General features: G+C 40.8%; 1 protein-coding gene across 1 annotated transcript in view; it reads right to left on the minus strand.

Annotated features, from left to right (window-relative positions):
- Positions 1-4,838: 4,838 nt before the first annotated feature.
- prim2 (DNA primase subunit 2) overlaps positions 4,839-16,729 on the minus strand; it is a 111,862-nt gene continuing 99,971 nt past the window's right edge. The window contains exons 13-14 of the mRNA XM_046354237.1: positions 10,338-10,406; positions 4,839-5,215 (exon numbers count right to left, since the gene is read on the minus strand). Of these exons, the coding sequence (XP_046210193.1) occupies positions 4,985-5,215; positions 10,338-10,406 (300 nt within the window). The 3' untranslated portion in view covers positions 4,839-4,984. The remainder of the gene's footprint in view (positions 5,216-10,337; positions 10,407-16,729) is intronic.

The raw sequence follows: 16,729 nt of genomic DNA on the forward strand, positions 1-16,729 counted from the left end.
TTATCTCACTCTCCACAAGACACACAGCACAGTAAATACATTTATCTCACTCTCCACAAGACACACAGCACAGTAAATACATTTATCTCACTCTCCACAAGACACACAGCACAGTAAATACATTTATCTCACTCCCCACAAGACACACAGCACAGTAATTCCATTTAGCTCACTCTCCACAAGACACACAGCACAGTAAATACATGTATCTCACTCTCCACAAGACACACAGCACAGTAAATACATTTATCTCACTCTCCACAAGACACACAGCACAGTAAATACATTTATCTCACTCTCCACAAGACACACAGCACAGTAAATACATTTAGCTCACTCTCCACAAGACACACAGCACAGTAATAACATTTATCTCACTCTCCACAAGACACACAGCACAGTAAATACATTTATCTCACTCTCCACAAGACACACAGCACAGTAAATACATTTATCTCACTCTCCACAAGACACACAGCACAGTAAATACATTTACCTCACTCTCCACAAGACACACAGCACAGTAAATACATTTATCTCACTCTCCACAAAACACACAGCACAGTAAATACATTTATCTCACTCTCCACAAGACACACAGCACAGTAAATACATTTATCTCACTCTCCACAAGACACACAGCACAGTAAATACATTTAGCTCACTCTCCACAAGACACACAGCACAGTAAATACATTTATCTCACTCTCCACAAGACACACAGCACAGTAAATACATTTATCTCACTCCCCACAAGACACACAGCACAGTAAATACATTTATCTCACTCCCCACAAGACACACAGCACAGTAAATACATTTATCTCACTCTCCACAAGACACACAGCACAGTAAATACATTTATCTCACTCTCCACAAGACACACAGCAAAGTAAATACATTTATCTCCCTCTCCACAAGACACATGGAACGGAATTATCCCTGTGTCGCTGAATAAAAAGGTGCCTCGGCATTCAGGAAACACAGGGCCTTGCTTTTACTGAATACATTATACATTTCCTATCAGCCTTTTGTAGTGAATGCACCCATCCTCACTAGGCTTCTAGTCCAGGTATTGACTAATGGAAGAGAACAAATCACACCGTGAACCAGTGAAGTTTATAATATGGCTAATGATTGTAAATCCATTTGTCGAGGTGAACACTGCCCCGGTGAACTGATGCAAGCCGCTAGAGAAGGGACAGCTTTGTCAAAAGCAGTCAAGCTCCACCAAATATGAAACATCAAGGTCTCTTGCTGACAGTAGCGCAGCTGTGCACTGTTCATATCCACTCACCTTATTATTTGTGCGTAAATCCTCTCTGCCAAGCGTCATGCTCGGATTCCAAAAACTAATTTAATTCTAGCTATGTGGCAGGGTGCAGGCAGGCACCTAGCAAGCCACGCGTTAATGCTTTAGCATTAAATGTGTGAGACTGCGATGCAATGTAGCCTGATGAGCTACTCTGCAGATCTCTTCAAGCCACTTTGTCTGAAAAGTGGTTTCATAAAACAACCAGGTAGACGAACACTTTTTAAAACGGTGGTAACCTGTGAAGAGGGATTTTAAGCTTATGCGCAAATTTAAGTGGCAAGTTTCGAGATTGCAAGAGCAATTTACATGTTTTATTTATTTAACTAGGCAAGTAATTGCAAGAGCAATAAAAAAAGCAAAATGTTATTTAAATTATAGATGTTTTAGAATACGGACAGAATATGTGCACAATACCATTTGAAGAACATATGGAATTATTTTCTGCATACAGCTACCACAGGAAAACCATGGCACCTAACTGTACACTTTTTACCCGAGCCACAGCATCCGCTACCAAAAATAAGTCACTCAAGTACCATCACGCTACCATAAACCATTAGTGATCGAACCTTCCATGACTTCAACTGAATTACATTAAATCTTGGACAGCCTTTGTTACAAAAACAAGTTAAAGTAGTATACAGTTACATAAAGGTGCAAGTATTAATAGCTCAATTTGTCCCTGAACCTTTTACTACAGTGGGCTAAAACAGGGTCACAGTGTTTCTTGGTAGTCTTAAACAAATCTACTTTGAAACAAAAGTATACACCTCACACACATGGATACTGGCTTAAAAACAATACACCTGTACCATGTTAGATATAGAGAGGAAATGTATTCTATTTTGAGTTTGCATCCCAATATTACACTTTATATACACATCACAGAAGACTGAACTATAACAAAACCGTTTGACATAGAAACACAGAACGTTTGGCATAAAAAAAGTGTTTATTCATTATGAAAAATCTTAATAACATTCCACCCATAAGGCCATTAGGGAATTTGACTGCAGAAAAAAAAATGACTGCAGAAAAGGCACCATTACTTTCCCTTGGCCTACCAGGGGGACCCATTTAAATTCACAATGCAGGTCCCTCTCCTCTGGGTCTCTAATTGACTCTACATTTAGCCCGCAGAGCTTGTTACAGAGCACTGGGAGAGAGGGGTGATGAGCTTGTACAGGCGAGGGCAGAGTGAGTGAGAGGGTAGATTGTATAGGGCACAGTGAGAAGGATGGAGGAGAACACAAACACCATTACTGAAACATCTAAGAGGGGGGGGGGGGATAGGGTATTGTGGACATGGAGTAAATTCGAAAGGAAAAGAATCACAAGGCAGTGTTATAATTAATATTGTGCTGCATTTATATTATAATGCAGGTCCATAAGCCATTATCCAATTTGATCAAGCATTAAACACAGTCCATCTTGATTAGTTTGTACATTAATTACAAGCCAATATATCCATCTACAAACCAAAAGCGGACATGTTTTGGGAGGAGAAAATGCTTGACATTATATACCAGCTTAGGCTGTGGAAAACTACAGGAAAAACCGAAATAAAATTGCATCCAGTGACCTTGAACACAACCTTGTATATGCCACTTCACACAAGGGTTTAAATAAAGACAGGGTTTTGCCTAAGCAGTGCAATTGTACACTGGTAAAGATCCATGGGCTACTTAGAGTAGATAGTCATGCTAGATCCCTGGGCTACTGAGAGTAGACAGTCATGCTAGATCTCTGGGCTACTTAGAGTAGATAGTCATGCTAGATCTCTGGGCTACTTAGAGTAGATAGTCATGCTAGATCCCTGGGCTACTTAGAGTAGATAGTCATGCTAGATCCCTGGGCTACTGAGAGTAGACAGTCATGCTAGATCTCTGGGCTACTTAGAGTAGATAGTCATGCTAGATCTCTGGGCTACTTAGAGTAGATAGTCATGCTAGATCCCTGGGCTACTTAGAGTAGACAGTCATGCTAGATCCCTGGGCTACTGAGAGTAGACAGTCATGCTAGATCCCTGGGCTACTTAGAGTAGACAGTCATGCTAGATCCCTGGGCTACTTAGAGTAGATAGTCATGCTAGATCTCTGGGCTACTTAGAGTAGATAGTCATGCTAGATCCCTGGGCTACTTAGAGTAGACAGTCATGCTATAGATCCCTGGGCTACTGAGAGTAGACAGTCATGCTAGATCTCTGGGCTACTTAGAGTATAGTCATGCTAGATCTCTGTGCTACTTAGAGTAGATAGTCATGCTAGATCTCTGGGGTACTTAGAGTAGACAGTCATGCTAGATCCCTGGGCTACTGAGAGTAGACAGTCATGCTAGATCTCTGGGCTACTGAGAGTAGATAGTCATGATAGATCTCTGGGGTACTTAGAGTAGACAGTCATGCTAGATCCCTGGGCTACTGAGAGTAGACAGTCATGCTAGATCCCTGGGCTACTGAGAGTAGATAGTCATGATAGATCTCTGGGGTACTTAGAGTAGACAGTCATGCTAGATCCCTGGGCTACTGAGAGTAGACAGTCATGCTAGATCTCTGGGCTACTTAGAGTAGACAGTCATGCTAGATCCCTGGGCTACTGAGAGTAGACAGTCATGCTAGATCTCTGGGCTACTTAGAGTAGATAGTCATGCTAGGTTTGTCTGGAGTGCTACATGAAATAGGCATAGAAGCTCGTAAGCTCAACATGAACTACATATAGTATATTCAAATCTCTCAACATTGAGCACATTTCTAAACATGAAACTAACATAATTGATCAAATTTGACAAGTTACACTGTGCAGAATTCACTGATATTGTATATGTTTGTGGTCTGATGTGAATTGAATAACCAATAGAGTAAGTATGTGATAAAGATTTGAAAGAAATATTAGCAATTTCCACACCACTTTGGTTATGGGCAACTAACATTTTTCACCTGTAATTTAGCCAAGAGGCCTTACAAGACAGGGTGGGCTTTGGGTAACTTGCATCAAGCGTATTCCAAGGCAGTGCAATACAACCTGTGTTTTGTGTTTACTTGTATCCATCCCTTGTTCTGGTTTTCAAGGGAAATGGAAAGAGAGCCTGTAACAACTTCCACTTTTGGACGTTACAAGGCAACACTAACTTAATCCCTCCTAAACATTTACTGGATTGGTTGAACAGTGCAGAAGCGAAACTCCCCCGACAGTGTTTTTAATTTTCTGGTCATAAACCAATGAGCAGGCAATGGGCCTCGCAATGGGCCTCGCAGAAGAGAAAAAAGGGAGGTAACACCATTTCTGAACAGACTATTTCAAAATGAATAGAATTGCACCAATGTCAGCTTTCAAACAGGGAGAGAAACTGTAGAAACATCACAGCACTGAATTAGAAAGAGCATCCAACTGTTCCAAAGTTCAGGTTTGAGAATTGTAGTCCCACTGTTGGTAAATCACAAGATTGAGGTTAAGGTCAAGATTCATCTTTTGCTTGTTATTGTGTTGCATTTGTCAACCAACAAATAAGCACCAAAGAGAAGATCTTCATATTATTCAACTTTATTACTACGTACATGTAAAACAGAGGACAGCGTTGAACATTTGAGAAGAATAGAAAATCATTATTCTTGCTAAAAAAACATTTGACTGGATGGGAGCTTATTCAAATCTACATAGTAAGGAAATGTTATCAGGCATCTTGGAAGAAAGAATCCAGGTCCTCTGTTATTTCTGCTGCCACCTCCTGAGGGAGGTTCCCTGGTCCTGGTGTTTGGTGAGGGGACGGGTTGGGGGGTTTGATGGCAGGGTTGTCTTCCCGCTTCACTTCCACCTTCACCCCAGCCCCGGGACCGCCAAGCAGCTTCTGGCTCTCCATGAAGTACTGGTTGGGGTGATTGAGTGAAAACCCAGAGTCTTCAATCTGGACACAACAGAAACAAGTTTTGTTAGGTGTCAGACGGTAAAAAGAATACCTTGGACAGAAGTGTCAGAAAGACAACTCTGCTTCAGTTATTTAACTAAATGGCATTGTTCTGGTGTTCTGAACTGATGCAATTCCTCCCTCCTATTTCAAGCCAGACAGTGTGATTGGGAGGGAACACACCGGCTTTAAAAACAAGTCTCCCTGAATAAGGTGTCAGCATGTTTCAATTCGGCTGGCGCCTTGCCGAACAAGTGTGCTCGCATACTCCCTTAAAAGACCTTTGCTGGAGAAACAAGAAAAAGAGCAGCAATAGTACTGTTTGTCCATTTTCAGACGCCGTAGCCAGTTTACACCTTAAAATAGTCGAAGATATTTTAAATAGTCTAAGATAATTCCATTCATTTTGACGTTTTTGGCGAGGAGATCTTAAGTCTGCCAATTTTACATCTAACTAAGATGTTTGGTGCAGTATTTCTTAATTAAAAAATTTAAACTAGTATTGATTCCCTACTGACCAATCACTGATGAACAAAAACGCCACAAAATGTCGTCATAATATATGTACGAACTCTTCCGAACTGTTTAGACTCCGAAGCATGAGGGTAATTTAAGTCCCTCTCCTGCCATCACCTTGAGATCATTGTTCAATTCCTTTGTCTAGCGAGGCAAATACAAGCTGACTGCTCGACTGTATTTGAACCAGCGTGGGTCCACACGTACGCCTACATATCTCAGCAGTACTTGATGGGAATAAACTCCTTACACAAACATCAAAAGAAACAAGTACCCTACTCATTTAAGAAGAAAAAAAACCATCTAATTTATCTCGTTAACTGTTCTGTCTCTGCTCACTGTCTGTGCATTAAACTTATTAAAGAGTGGAAAAATCTCTGAGCCACAGGTTTCACGAGTACAGAACTGCGCAATCCATTACACCCGGATCTGTCTCAGCATTACCACATAGCACTTGGCCTTCTGGATGTGACAAATGACAAATGCATAAACATGAAACAATCCGAACCCAAGATCAGAAACAAATCAATCTTTGAATAATTTTGCTGCTGCAGCACCCTCCTGCTCCCATAATCCGAGGTGAAGCATCTCAGAGCTTGCCATTTCATTACTCTTTCTATTGTTTGATTTATTGCTCCTGTGTAAATATTTAATCAGTGAAGTATTATATTTTGACCTTTAATAAACGCTGCCAAGGAGGGAGGAACAACAGATCTATCTGTACAAACCCACAGATCTGGAACCAGGTAGGATATTAGGGCGGTCATACAATATGTATTGCGATTCTATAGGTTTAAAAAAATACAGGCGTTTTGGCGCAGGTACAACGGACTAGCGCTAGTCGGTTGTACCTGCAGTAGCAAAAAAAAAGAAGGTAAATATCAATAACATTGCGAAATGTGACTATCAATTTTGACCCCCATCACCATAGGACGTGGCAGATACTTTATTCTCCCAGTGGCAGGTAAGGGAGAAACGAGTTGGTAGTCTTTGTGCCCCATGACGACAATCATTTAAAGATTAGGGGTCGTATATTGGTGGGATTGCCCATACCCTCCACACAAAATAACTATTCTTTCACAATGCGTATTAATGTCACAAACATGCAGTTTGGACGACAGGACTAAAATATGACTCCTGAATGTCATAAATGTGGATTTTTCATTTCGGAAGTGGTGGGGGGTTCCATTTATCTTTCAGAGGCTGTTAGAGCACACTGTTTATCAGAGCTGCCATCTTATTTATTCCAGGGGAATTATCCCTGGGACCCTCTGACTGTACAGCTCCAGGCTATTAGTCAGCACCTATGACCCAGAGCACCGTTTCATTCCTCCAGAGGGTCCAATGAATGATGATCTTGGAAAGCAATGACAGAGTTTACTGAAACACCATTAGAGGCATTTAAATTGTTCTCTGTGACAATGTGAGTATATTACAACAAGGAGAAACAAGCTCCACAAATATTAATCATAACCCGTAGGTTAATTACCAAACGGATAAATTGCAATAGTGGACTAGATTAAGGACATCTATGATACTATCAGTCTAGACATATACAGTTGAGGTCGGAAGTTAACATACACCTTAGCCAAATACATTTCAACTCAGTTTTTCACATTTCCTGACATTTAATAAGTAAAATCCCTGTTTTAGGTCAGTTAGGATCACCACTTTATTTTGAAATGTCAGAATAATAGTAGAGAGAATGATTTATTTCAGCTTTTATTTCTTTCATCACATTCCCAGTGGGTCAGAAGTTTACATGCACTCAATTAGTATTCGGTAGCATTGCCTTTAAATTGGTTAACTTGGGTAAAACGTTTTGGATAGCCTCCACAAGCTTCCCACATTAAGTTGGGTGAATGTTCTGCCCATTCTTCCTGACAGAGCCGGTGTAACTAAGTCAGGTGTGTAGGCCTCCTTCCTCGCACACGTTTTTTCAGTTCTGTCCAAACACTTTCTATGGGATTGAGGTCAGGGCTTTGTGATGGCCACTCCAATACCTTGACTTTGTTGTCCTTAAGCCATTTTGCCACAACTTTGGAAGTATGCTTGGGGTCATTGTCCATTTGGAAGACCCATTTGCAACCAAGCTTTAACTTCCTGACTGATGTCTTGAGATGTTGCTTCAATATATCCACATAATTTTCCTCCCTCATGATGCCATCCATTTTGTGAAGTGCACCAGTCCCTCCTGCAGCAAAGCACCCCCACAACATGATGCTGCCACCCCCGTGCTTCACGGTTGGGATGGTGTTCTTCTGCTTGCAAGCATCCCCCTTTTTGGAGAAATGTCCTCTGGTCTGATAAAACAGAACTGTTTGGCCATAATGACCATCGTTATGATGGTCATTATGGCAAAACAGTTCTGTTTTATCAGACCAGAGGGCATTTCTCCAAAAAGTACTATCTTTGTCCCCATGTGCATTTGCAAACCGTAGTCTGGCTTTTTTTTATGGCGGTTTTGGAGCAGTGGCTTCTTCCTTGCTGAGCGACCTTTCAGGTTATGTCGATATAGGTCTCGTTTACTGTCGATATAGCTACTTTTGTACCTGTTTCCTCCAGCATCTTCACAAGGTCCTTTGCTGTTGTTCTGGGATTAATTTGCACATTTTGCACGAAAGTACTTTCATCTCTAGGGGACAGAACGCGTCTACTTCCTGAGCGGCATGACAGCTGCGTGGTCCCATGGTGTTTATACTTGTATACTATTGTTTGTACAGATGAACGCGGTACTTTCAGGCGTTTGGAAATTGCTCCCAAGGATGAACCGGACTTGTGGAGGTCCACAATTTTTTTCTGAGGTCTTGGCTGATTTCTTTTGATTGTCCCATGATGTCAAGCAAAGAGGCACAGAGTTTGAAGGTAGGCCTTGATATACATCCACAGGTACACCTCCAAGTGACTCAAATTATGTCAATCAGCCTATCAGAAGCTTCTAAAGCCATGACATAATTTTCTGGAATTTTCCAAGCTGTTTAAAGGCACAGTCAACTTAGCGTATGTAAACTTCTGACCCAATGAAATTGTGATACAGTGAATTATAAGTGAAATAATTTGTCTGTAAACAATTGTTGGAAAATTACTTGTGTCGTGCACAAAGTAGATGTCCTAACCGACTTGCCAAAACTATAGTTTGTTAACAAGATATTTGTGGAGTGGTTGAAAAATGAGTTTTAATGACTCCAACCTAAGTGTATGTAAACTTCCGACTTCAACTGTAGTTCTTGTAAGTAAGGCAAAGAAGTTGAGTAGAGCTGAAGCCATTAGAAGGCTCTGATGGGAGTATTACCTCAACCAATAAAGATAATTTAGGCTGGTAACCAGAAACAATGTGACCCACCCACCCAAGGGTGTAGCTGGGTCCCTGCAGACACATTGTCCTTTGCTTGGCTGGGGAAGTGTTTTTGTCAAGAAGCAAAGTGACTTTCATCAGACTGACTTTCAAAGTGAATTTTGGCTCTAACTCTGAAACTGGCAACAAATGGGTCTTGTGAGGTCTAAAGTTTCAATGTGCAATGATGAAATGGAGTTTTAAAAAAAGAACACAACTATCATAAATGTGCCCAAAAAAGGTAATCTAAAACCTTATTAAATCAATCTTTTTTTTATCATAAATCTGTCCTTTAAAATATTTTTGGGATTACGGTATAAAGTGCTTTACATGTACTTTTCCTGGGTTATCAGATTGAAATGTGATCCGAGGATATTAGCTTCTCAGAATAAACTTTGCACCAGAGCGATGGCAAACATTCTGAAAAGTTTACCTCCAACATTCACATCAAAGACTGCTCCCATCTCTCCTTCCCCAACTCAGTCAAATTAAACTGTCACATAGCAGATAGTCAACATTTACATCTTGGTGCTACGTGCCTACATTCTCATCAGGATTCTGTCACTTCAGCTGCGTTGAACGCTGAGGGACAGGGGCACGTGTTAAAGAACTAATCCTGACTGACATCTCTAGATTATTGCTTTCTCACTGAAAACCCCTCCCCGAAAACCCCCCCGCCATCTCTCTCCCCAGTCCGTCAGTCTGTAGAGCTTCCAATTTAAATACAATAAACAGTGCAGCACGGAAAATCACGAGAATTGTCAACACGTATCGGAGACGCGCTTCCACTCATTTGCTTTTCCCAATAGCACTGACCCCCAAAAAAACTTTTATGGGTTGCTGGAAATAACACAGACGTATGTAAGCAATTGCTATGATCAACGTGCATAACAGCAACCCCTTACAAGACAAACAGCAATAAGAACAAGTTCTACCCTGATTATTTCCCATACATTTGTTCTCCCTCCTAAATAAGGCCTGAATATTAAAAGCCTCGAATGTGACTGAAACTGCTGATCTAAAAGGTTCTCCACTAAAACGGTATTAGATCAAATAAATGTCATTTATTAGGGGCTAAATTCATCTAAAATGCCATAATTAACCCATACAAGTTAAACGGACATGACAGCTAATGATGGATGTGTTTTCCAGAGCTGGAGGCCCCTCCCTCCAGAGGCTTCATGCATATCCTGCGGGGCCCTCCCTCCGGTCCCCACAATAGCAGGCAGGCCACCCCAATTACATCTGGCCCCAAATGAAAGCCGTCCTTACGCTGTGCGTCAGTTCAAAGTACTTCTGGCAGGCCAGCTGATAGTGCATTCCCTTGACCAACTCCAGGATCTGAAAACAAGAAAAGAAAGCATGGGGAATACAGAGATTAAAGAGGTGTTGGGGTTAGAGAGATCTTGAAATATGATTAGCATACAACAGGAATGTTGTTGTGTAAGAGCGGATTTGACGTTAACCAACCACGGTGACTAGCAGTTATAGATGGGTTAGCTGACAACATCACGAAAATGTGCGCTCTTCCACAGGGTAGAAGTCAGCGTGTTGTTGTGATTGTGAATGGCCAGACTATTAGCAAGAATGACAAGAAACTGCCATGTGGGGAATCTTAAGTGGCTTGTTGCAGATAGTTTCATATTGTTCTTGATACCATGTCCTGTTTTGAGGTGTTTCGACTGGTTTCATGTCAATGCTAATATGGCAAAGTTAGCTAACCAACAACTGTAACAATGTATTTGAGAAACAAGTGCTCATTGTGCAAATGTATTGATGTTTTCAATAAACATTGGAGACTATACATAGCTTACATGTTGTCAACAATTTAGGCCATTCCTTATGTTTTGCCCCATAGTTGCACACTCGTTATTTCTGTTGCTGAACAACCCGTCTGTCTCTATGCATTTTAAGGAACAACTTTGCACGATGGATGAAGTGCTTGTGTTAAGGCCCTTGTGTTTTGTGGGTGCTAATTATGGAGCGACATCATAGTGCAGCTTTATAATTAGGCTCAAAGTATTACTGGAAATATACTGAACACAAATATAAACGTAACATGTTGGTCCCATGTTTCATGAGTTGAAATAAAAGATCCCAGAAATGTTCCATACGCACAAAAAACATCTCTTATTTTTTTTGCCACAGATTTGTTTACATCCCTGTTAGTGAGCATTTATCCTTTGCCAAGATAATCCATCCACGTGACAGGTGTGGCATATCAAGAAGCTGATTATCATTACACAGGTGCACCTTGTGCTGGGGACAATAAAAGGCCACTCTAAAATGTGCAGTTCTGTCACAACGCAATGCCACTGACGAGGGAGCATGCAATTGGCATGCTGACTGCAGGAATGTCCACCAGAGCAGTTACCAGAAAATTGAATGTTAATTTCTATACCATAAGCCACCTCCAACGTCATTTTAGAGAATTTGGCAGTATGTCCAACCAGCCTCACAACCGCAGACCATGTGTATGGCGTCATGTGGGTGAGCGGTTTGCTGACTATGCATAGATGATAACAACAGAGAGTAGCAGCGGTATAAAAGAGGGGGCAATGCAAATAGTCTGGGAAGCCATTTGATTAGATGTTCAGGAGTCTTATGGCTTGGAGGTAGAAGCTGTTTAGAAGCCTCTTGGACATAGACTTGGCGCGTCAGTACCGCTTCCCATCCTATACACTGAGTTGTGAATATATCGTCAGGTGCACAAATTCACTATGAACCTTAAGGAGAAATTAAAAGCCAATGTTCCACTTCCCACTTGTCAAATGGGTTTCTGGGGTTCCTAACAGACAATAAAGTACCCTAGTCGCAGAGGGGATTGACTGGCACATTAAATCACAAAGGGTGTCATCCGAGTTCCTTTACACCAGTTAAGGCAGGACTTTAAAGCTTTATGGTGCCTCTTCTATTATTCACAGGGTGCATGCACATATTTTTATTTCCTATATTTCTCAATATATTGGGGGAACAAATTCAACAGATTGACAGACTTTCCATATATGGTGCCCATGACTAGCTTTTCCAGCTCCAAGAGCCAAGGTGAAAGCACTGCCAATGGCTGCCCTTCTGAATGACAGACAGGTTAGCGCACATTCTTAGAGGGGGGCATTGTCACATGTCAGTGTCTGGCCTCTGTGGCATGCAGTGTCAGTTTTAAGGAGGGGAAACCCCAGGTAGACTGGGTGAGTGAGGACTGATGTTATGCATATGAATCACTTCCCACTGATTTCTCTGACTTTGGATTCAGTCTCTAACATTTAATAATGCTGCCTACAGTGGTTGCTCAACTAAGTGTTGCGATTATGCTGCGGGACTTAGAGGTAATTTGTGGTTTAGTACGGTAACCTGCGTCACTACTTCATTGCTCCAGATCAGTGCAAGGGGTAGTTCGAGCACTGATTATGCTTTTGGGTCCCAAGGCGCTACTGTGTCTGACAATGAATAGGCGACATAAACCAAATAGAAACTGATAATTGTGCACGACTTCAAAATTGAATATAAATTAATTGTATGATGAGGATGAAGGTGATTGAACTTAGAACAATAGTGTAAGAATTACAATTCCTCTGTCACTTATGTTTTTGTTACTACTCGTGAGTATTACAATTAGCATGTGGAAATGTTAGGATTATTTTGCTCTTACTGTAGTACTGTAGCCTACTCCCGACCGGTCACGTTGTACAGCGCCATTATGGGCTTTTAGCAGGACAATAGACTTATCAAGGAGGGTAGGGAGAGAATTGTATCGTCAAATATATTTCTTAGTTAGGTAGGCTGTATCACAACTGGCCGTGATTGGTTGCAATTTCAATTTAATCCACCAGAAAAGACAGAACAAATAATCCAACAAATATTGTGGTTAAACTCTAATATACTAATTAATTTAAAAAACTATCAATTGGAACAAGTGGAAGGGGGAAATGGTAATATTATTATTAACCCTGTTTTACACAGTGTTTTTTTGGCTGTGTATTCTGCAAACAATGTTTCTAGGATGGGCTATTAGCACGACTCATTTTTTTTTATATATATATATATATATATATATATATATATATATATATATATATATATATATATATATATATACACACACACATATATATATATATACACACACATATATATATATATACACACACATATATATATATATATATATATACACACACACTGCTCAAAAAAAATAAAGGGAACACTTAAACAACACAATGTAACTCCAAGTCAATCACACTTCTGTGAAATCAAACTGTCCACTTAGGAAGCAACACTGTTTGACAATACATTTCACATGCTGTTGTGCAAATAGAATAGACAACAGGTGGCAATTAGCAAGACACCCCCAATAAGGGAGTGGTTCTGCAGGTGGTGACCACAGACCACTTCTCAGTTCCTATGCTTCCTGGCTGATGTTTTGGTCACTTTTGAATGCTGGCGGTGCAAATACATTTGCTAATTAATTAATTAAAAATCCTACAATGTGATTTTCTGGATTTGTTTTCTTTTCATTTAGTCTGTCATAGTTGAAGTGTACCTATGATGAAAATTACAGGCCTCTCATCTTTTTTAAGTGGGAGAACTTGCACAATTGGTGGCTGACTAAATACTTTTTTGCCGCACTTTGTCATATTGATCATGGCTCCTGAGTGGCGCAGTGGTCTAAGGCACTGCATCTCAGTGCAAGAGGCATCACTACAGTCCCTGGTTCTAATCCAGGCTGTATCACATCCAACCGTGATTGGTAGTCCCATAGGGCGGCGCACAATTATTATTATTATTAATTTAGAATTATATAAAAGCCCCTTAGGGCAAATATGGTCTGTGAGAATATCTAATGAAAAATGCCCCTTTGATATTAATTTAGAATATTCCAACCCTCTAAATGTAATTATTGGCAGAGTCACATCATTGGAAAAAATATTTTTAGATATACTGTAGGTCTACCGTAGGCGACATGAGTCTCACTCGTGTTGAGTAATGTGCTGTTAAAAGTGATGTGGGTCTTATTTACTTAAAAAGCATATTGAAGTTAGAAGCAAAACGATTTGTAGCAATAGCCTACCCGCTGTGGTCAACTATTTCAGCACCGTTTCACACTGCTCTGAGAAAAACATGGGGACTGGTCTTGATAAATCATTTAGATTTGTATTTTCACTGAATATTGGTTAGACTACAATTAGGGTGTGGAAATATTATGCTCTTAGTACTGTTATCTACTCCCGACCGTCACATTGTACAGCACCATATTTTCTGTTTCATCCTAACAGTAACTGAGGGTTTAGTTTTTCTTGGAATAGAAACACCATGATATTAATCAAATTAAGCTAAATTTGTTCAAATTCATTCCATATACTATGTTCTTAAAAAAAAAGGTTTTACATTCTCTAGTACAGCCAATATTGAAGGCTATAAAATGCTTCTCAAAGATGCCCTCGTGGTCAAACTAGCACTAATGGTAACAATGCCTGACAATTAAATAACGTGCCATAGAATTCTGTGGCAGCCCGCAAGGTGTGCTGCAATATGACGCAACTTTTAAAGGAAGAACCACTGTACATACCGGTCTCCCTGCTCAGGAGCCTACATTGGCCTCCTGGGCCAAACCCCACACAGTGTCAGTGTGTCCTCCACTCAACTCTGAGTACTACTATAGGGGTTGCTGAGGGGGACAGGGAGGAAATGACTCATTTAATTTGAAGAGGGATAAGCTCCCCTTGGGTTGGCTGTCCACTTCAATTAGCACGCTATCATCTAGTCCTTCCCTAGTCCTCAATGGATTGCTTAGTACACAGATTATTTTAAATATTGATTAGCCTCTCACTAGTGTGTGGTCTTTAGACTTGACTCTGCAGATTTGTACATTTAAATATAATTTAGATTCTATTTCTATAGATTTGAATACAGACATATCTGGGTATGAATAGGCTACTTTAACCAGTGAATGCTTCAGCACACAGTAACATTTTAATAAACTACCTTAAAACACTCACAGAAGCTGAATTGATCTCATATATATGCACTAGAGATATGTCTAGGAGCTGTATACAACCATCCATTTCATGTCTAGACTGTTCTTTTTGTGGGAAATAACATTGTGTGGAATGTTTAAGTTAAATACAAGCATAATGTTTGCAATGACAAGCGATCTGCTGACAATTTTTTACTGCAAGTAACTCACTCAAATTATTTTTTAAACCTTTCAGCTCTATTTATTGACTTTGTTTTCATAGTCCCATTTTCAGTAAATAAATGTGGAAATGTATCAAATTCTAAATATAGCTTACAAATCAAATACATTTTTATTTGTCACATACACATGGTTAGCAGATGTTAATGCGAGTGTAGCGAAATGCTTGTGCTTCTAGTTCCGACAATGCAGTAATAACCAACGCGTAATCTAAACTACCAATTCCACAACTACTACCTTATACACACAAGTGTAAAGGGATAAAGAATATGTACATACAGATATATGAATGAGTGATGGTACAGAACGGCATAGGCAAAATGCAGTAGATGGTATCGAGTACAGTATATACATATGAGATGAGTATGTAAACAAAGTGGCATAGTTTAAAGTGGCTAGTGATACATGTATTACGTAAAGATGCAGTAGATGATATAGAGTACAGTATATACATATACATATGAGATGGGTCATGTAGGGTATGTAAACATTATATTAAGTGGCATTGTTTAAAGTGGCGAGTGATACATTTTTTTTACATCAATTTCCATTATTAAAGTGGCTGGAGTTGAGTCGGTATGTTGGCAGCAGCCACTCAATGTTAGTGGTGGCTGTTTAACAGTCTGATGGCTTGAGATAGAATCTGTTTTTCAATCTCTCGGTCCCTGCTTTGATGCACCTGTACTGACCCCGCCTTCTGGATGACAGCGGGGTGAACAGGCAATGGCTCGGGTGGTTGTTGTCCTTGATGATCTTAATGGCCTTCCTGTGACATTGGGTGGTGTAGGTGACCTGGAGAGCTGGTAGTTTGCCCCCGGTGATGCGTTGTGCAGACCTCACTACCCTCTGGAGAGCCTTACGGTTGTGGGCTGAGCACTTGCCGTACCAGGCAGTGATACAGCCCGACAGGATGCTCTCGATTGTGCATCTGTAAAAGTTTGTGAGTGCTTTGGTGACAAGCCAAATTTCTTCAGCCTCCTGAGGTTGAAGAGGCGCTGCTGCGCCTTCTTCACAATGCTGTCTGTTTGGGTGGACCAATTCAGTTTGTCCGTGATGTGTACGCCGAGGAACTTAAAACGTACTACCCTCTCCACTATTGTCCCGTCGATGTGGATAGGGGGGTGCTCCCTCTGCTGTTTCCTGAAGTCCACAATCATCGCCTTTGTTTTGTTGACGTTGAGTGTGAGGTTATTTTCCTGACACCACACTCCGAGGGCCCTCACTTCCTCCCTGTAGGCAGTCTCGTCGTTGTTGGTAATCAAGTCTACCACTGTAGTGTCGTCTGCAATCTTGATGATTAAGTTGGAGGCGTGCATGGCCACGCAGTCGTGGGTGAACAGGGAGTACAGGAGAGGGCTCAGAACGCACCCTTGTGGGGCCCAAGTGTTGAGGATCAGCAGGGTGGAGATGTTGTTACCTACCCTCACCACCTGGGGGCGGCCAGTCAGGAAGTCCAGTACCCAGTTGCACA

The sequence above is a fragment of the Oncorhynchus gorbuscha genome, linkage group LG06 (assembly GCF_021184085.1).
Source record: "Oncorhynchus gorbuscha isolate QuinsamMale2020 ecotype Even-year linkage group LG06, OgorEven_v1.0, whole genome shotgun sequence".
Taxonomy (NCBI): Eukaryota; Metazoa; Chordata; class Actinopteri; order Salmoniformes; family Salmonidae; genus Oncorhynchus; species Oncorhynchus gorbuscha.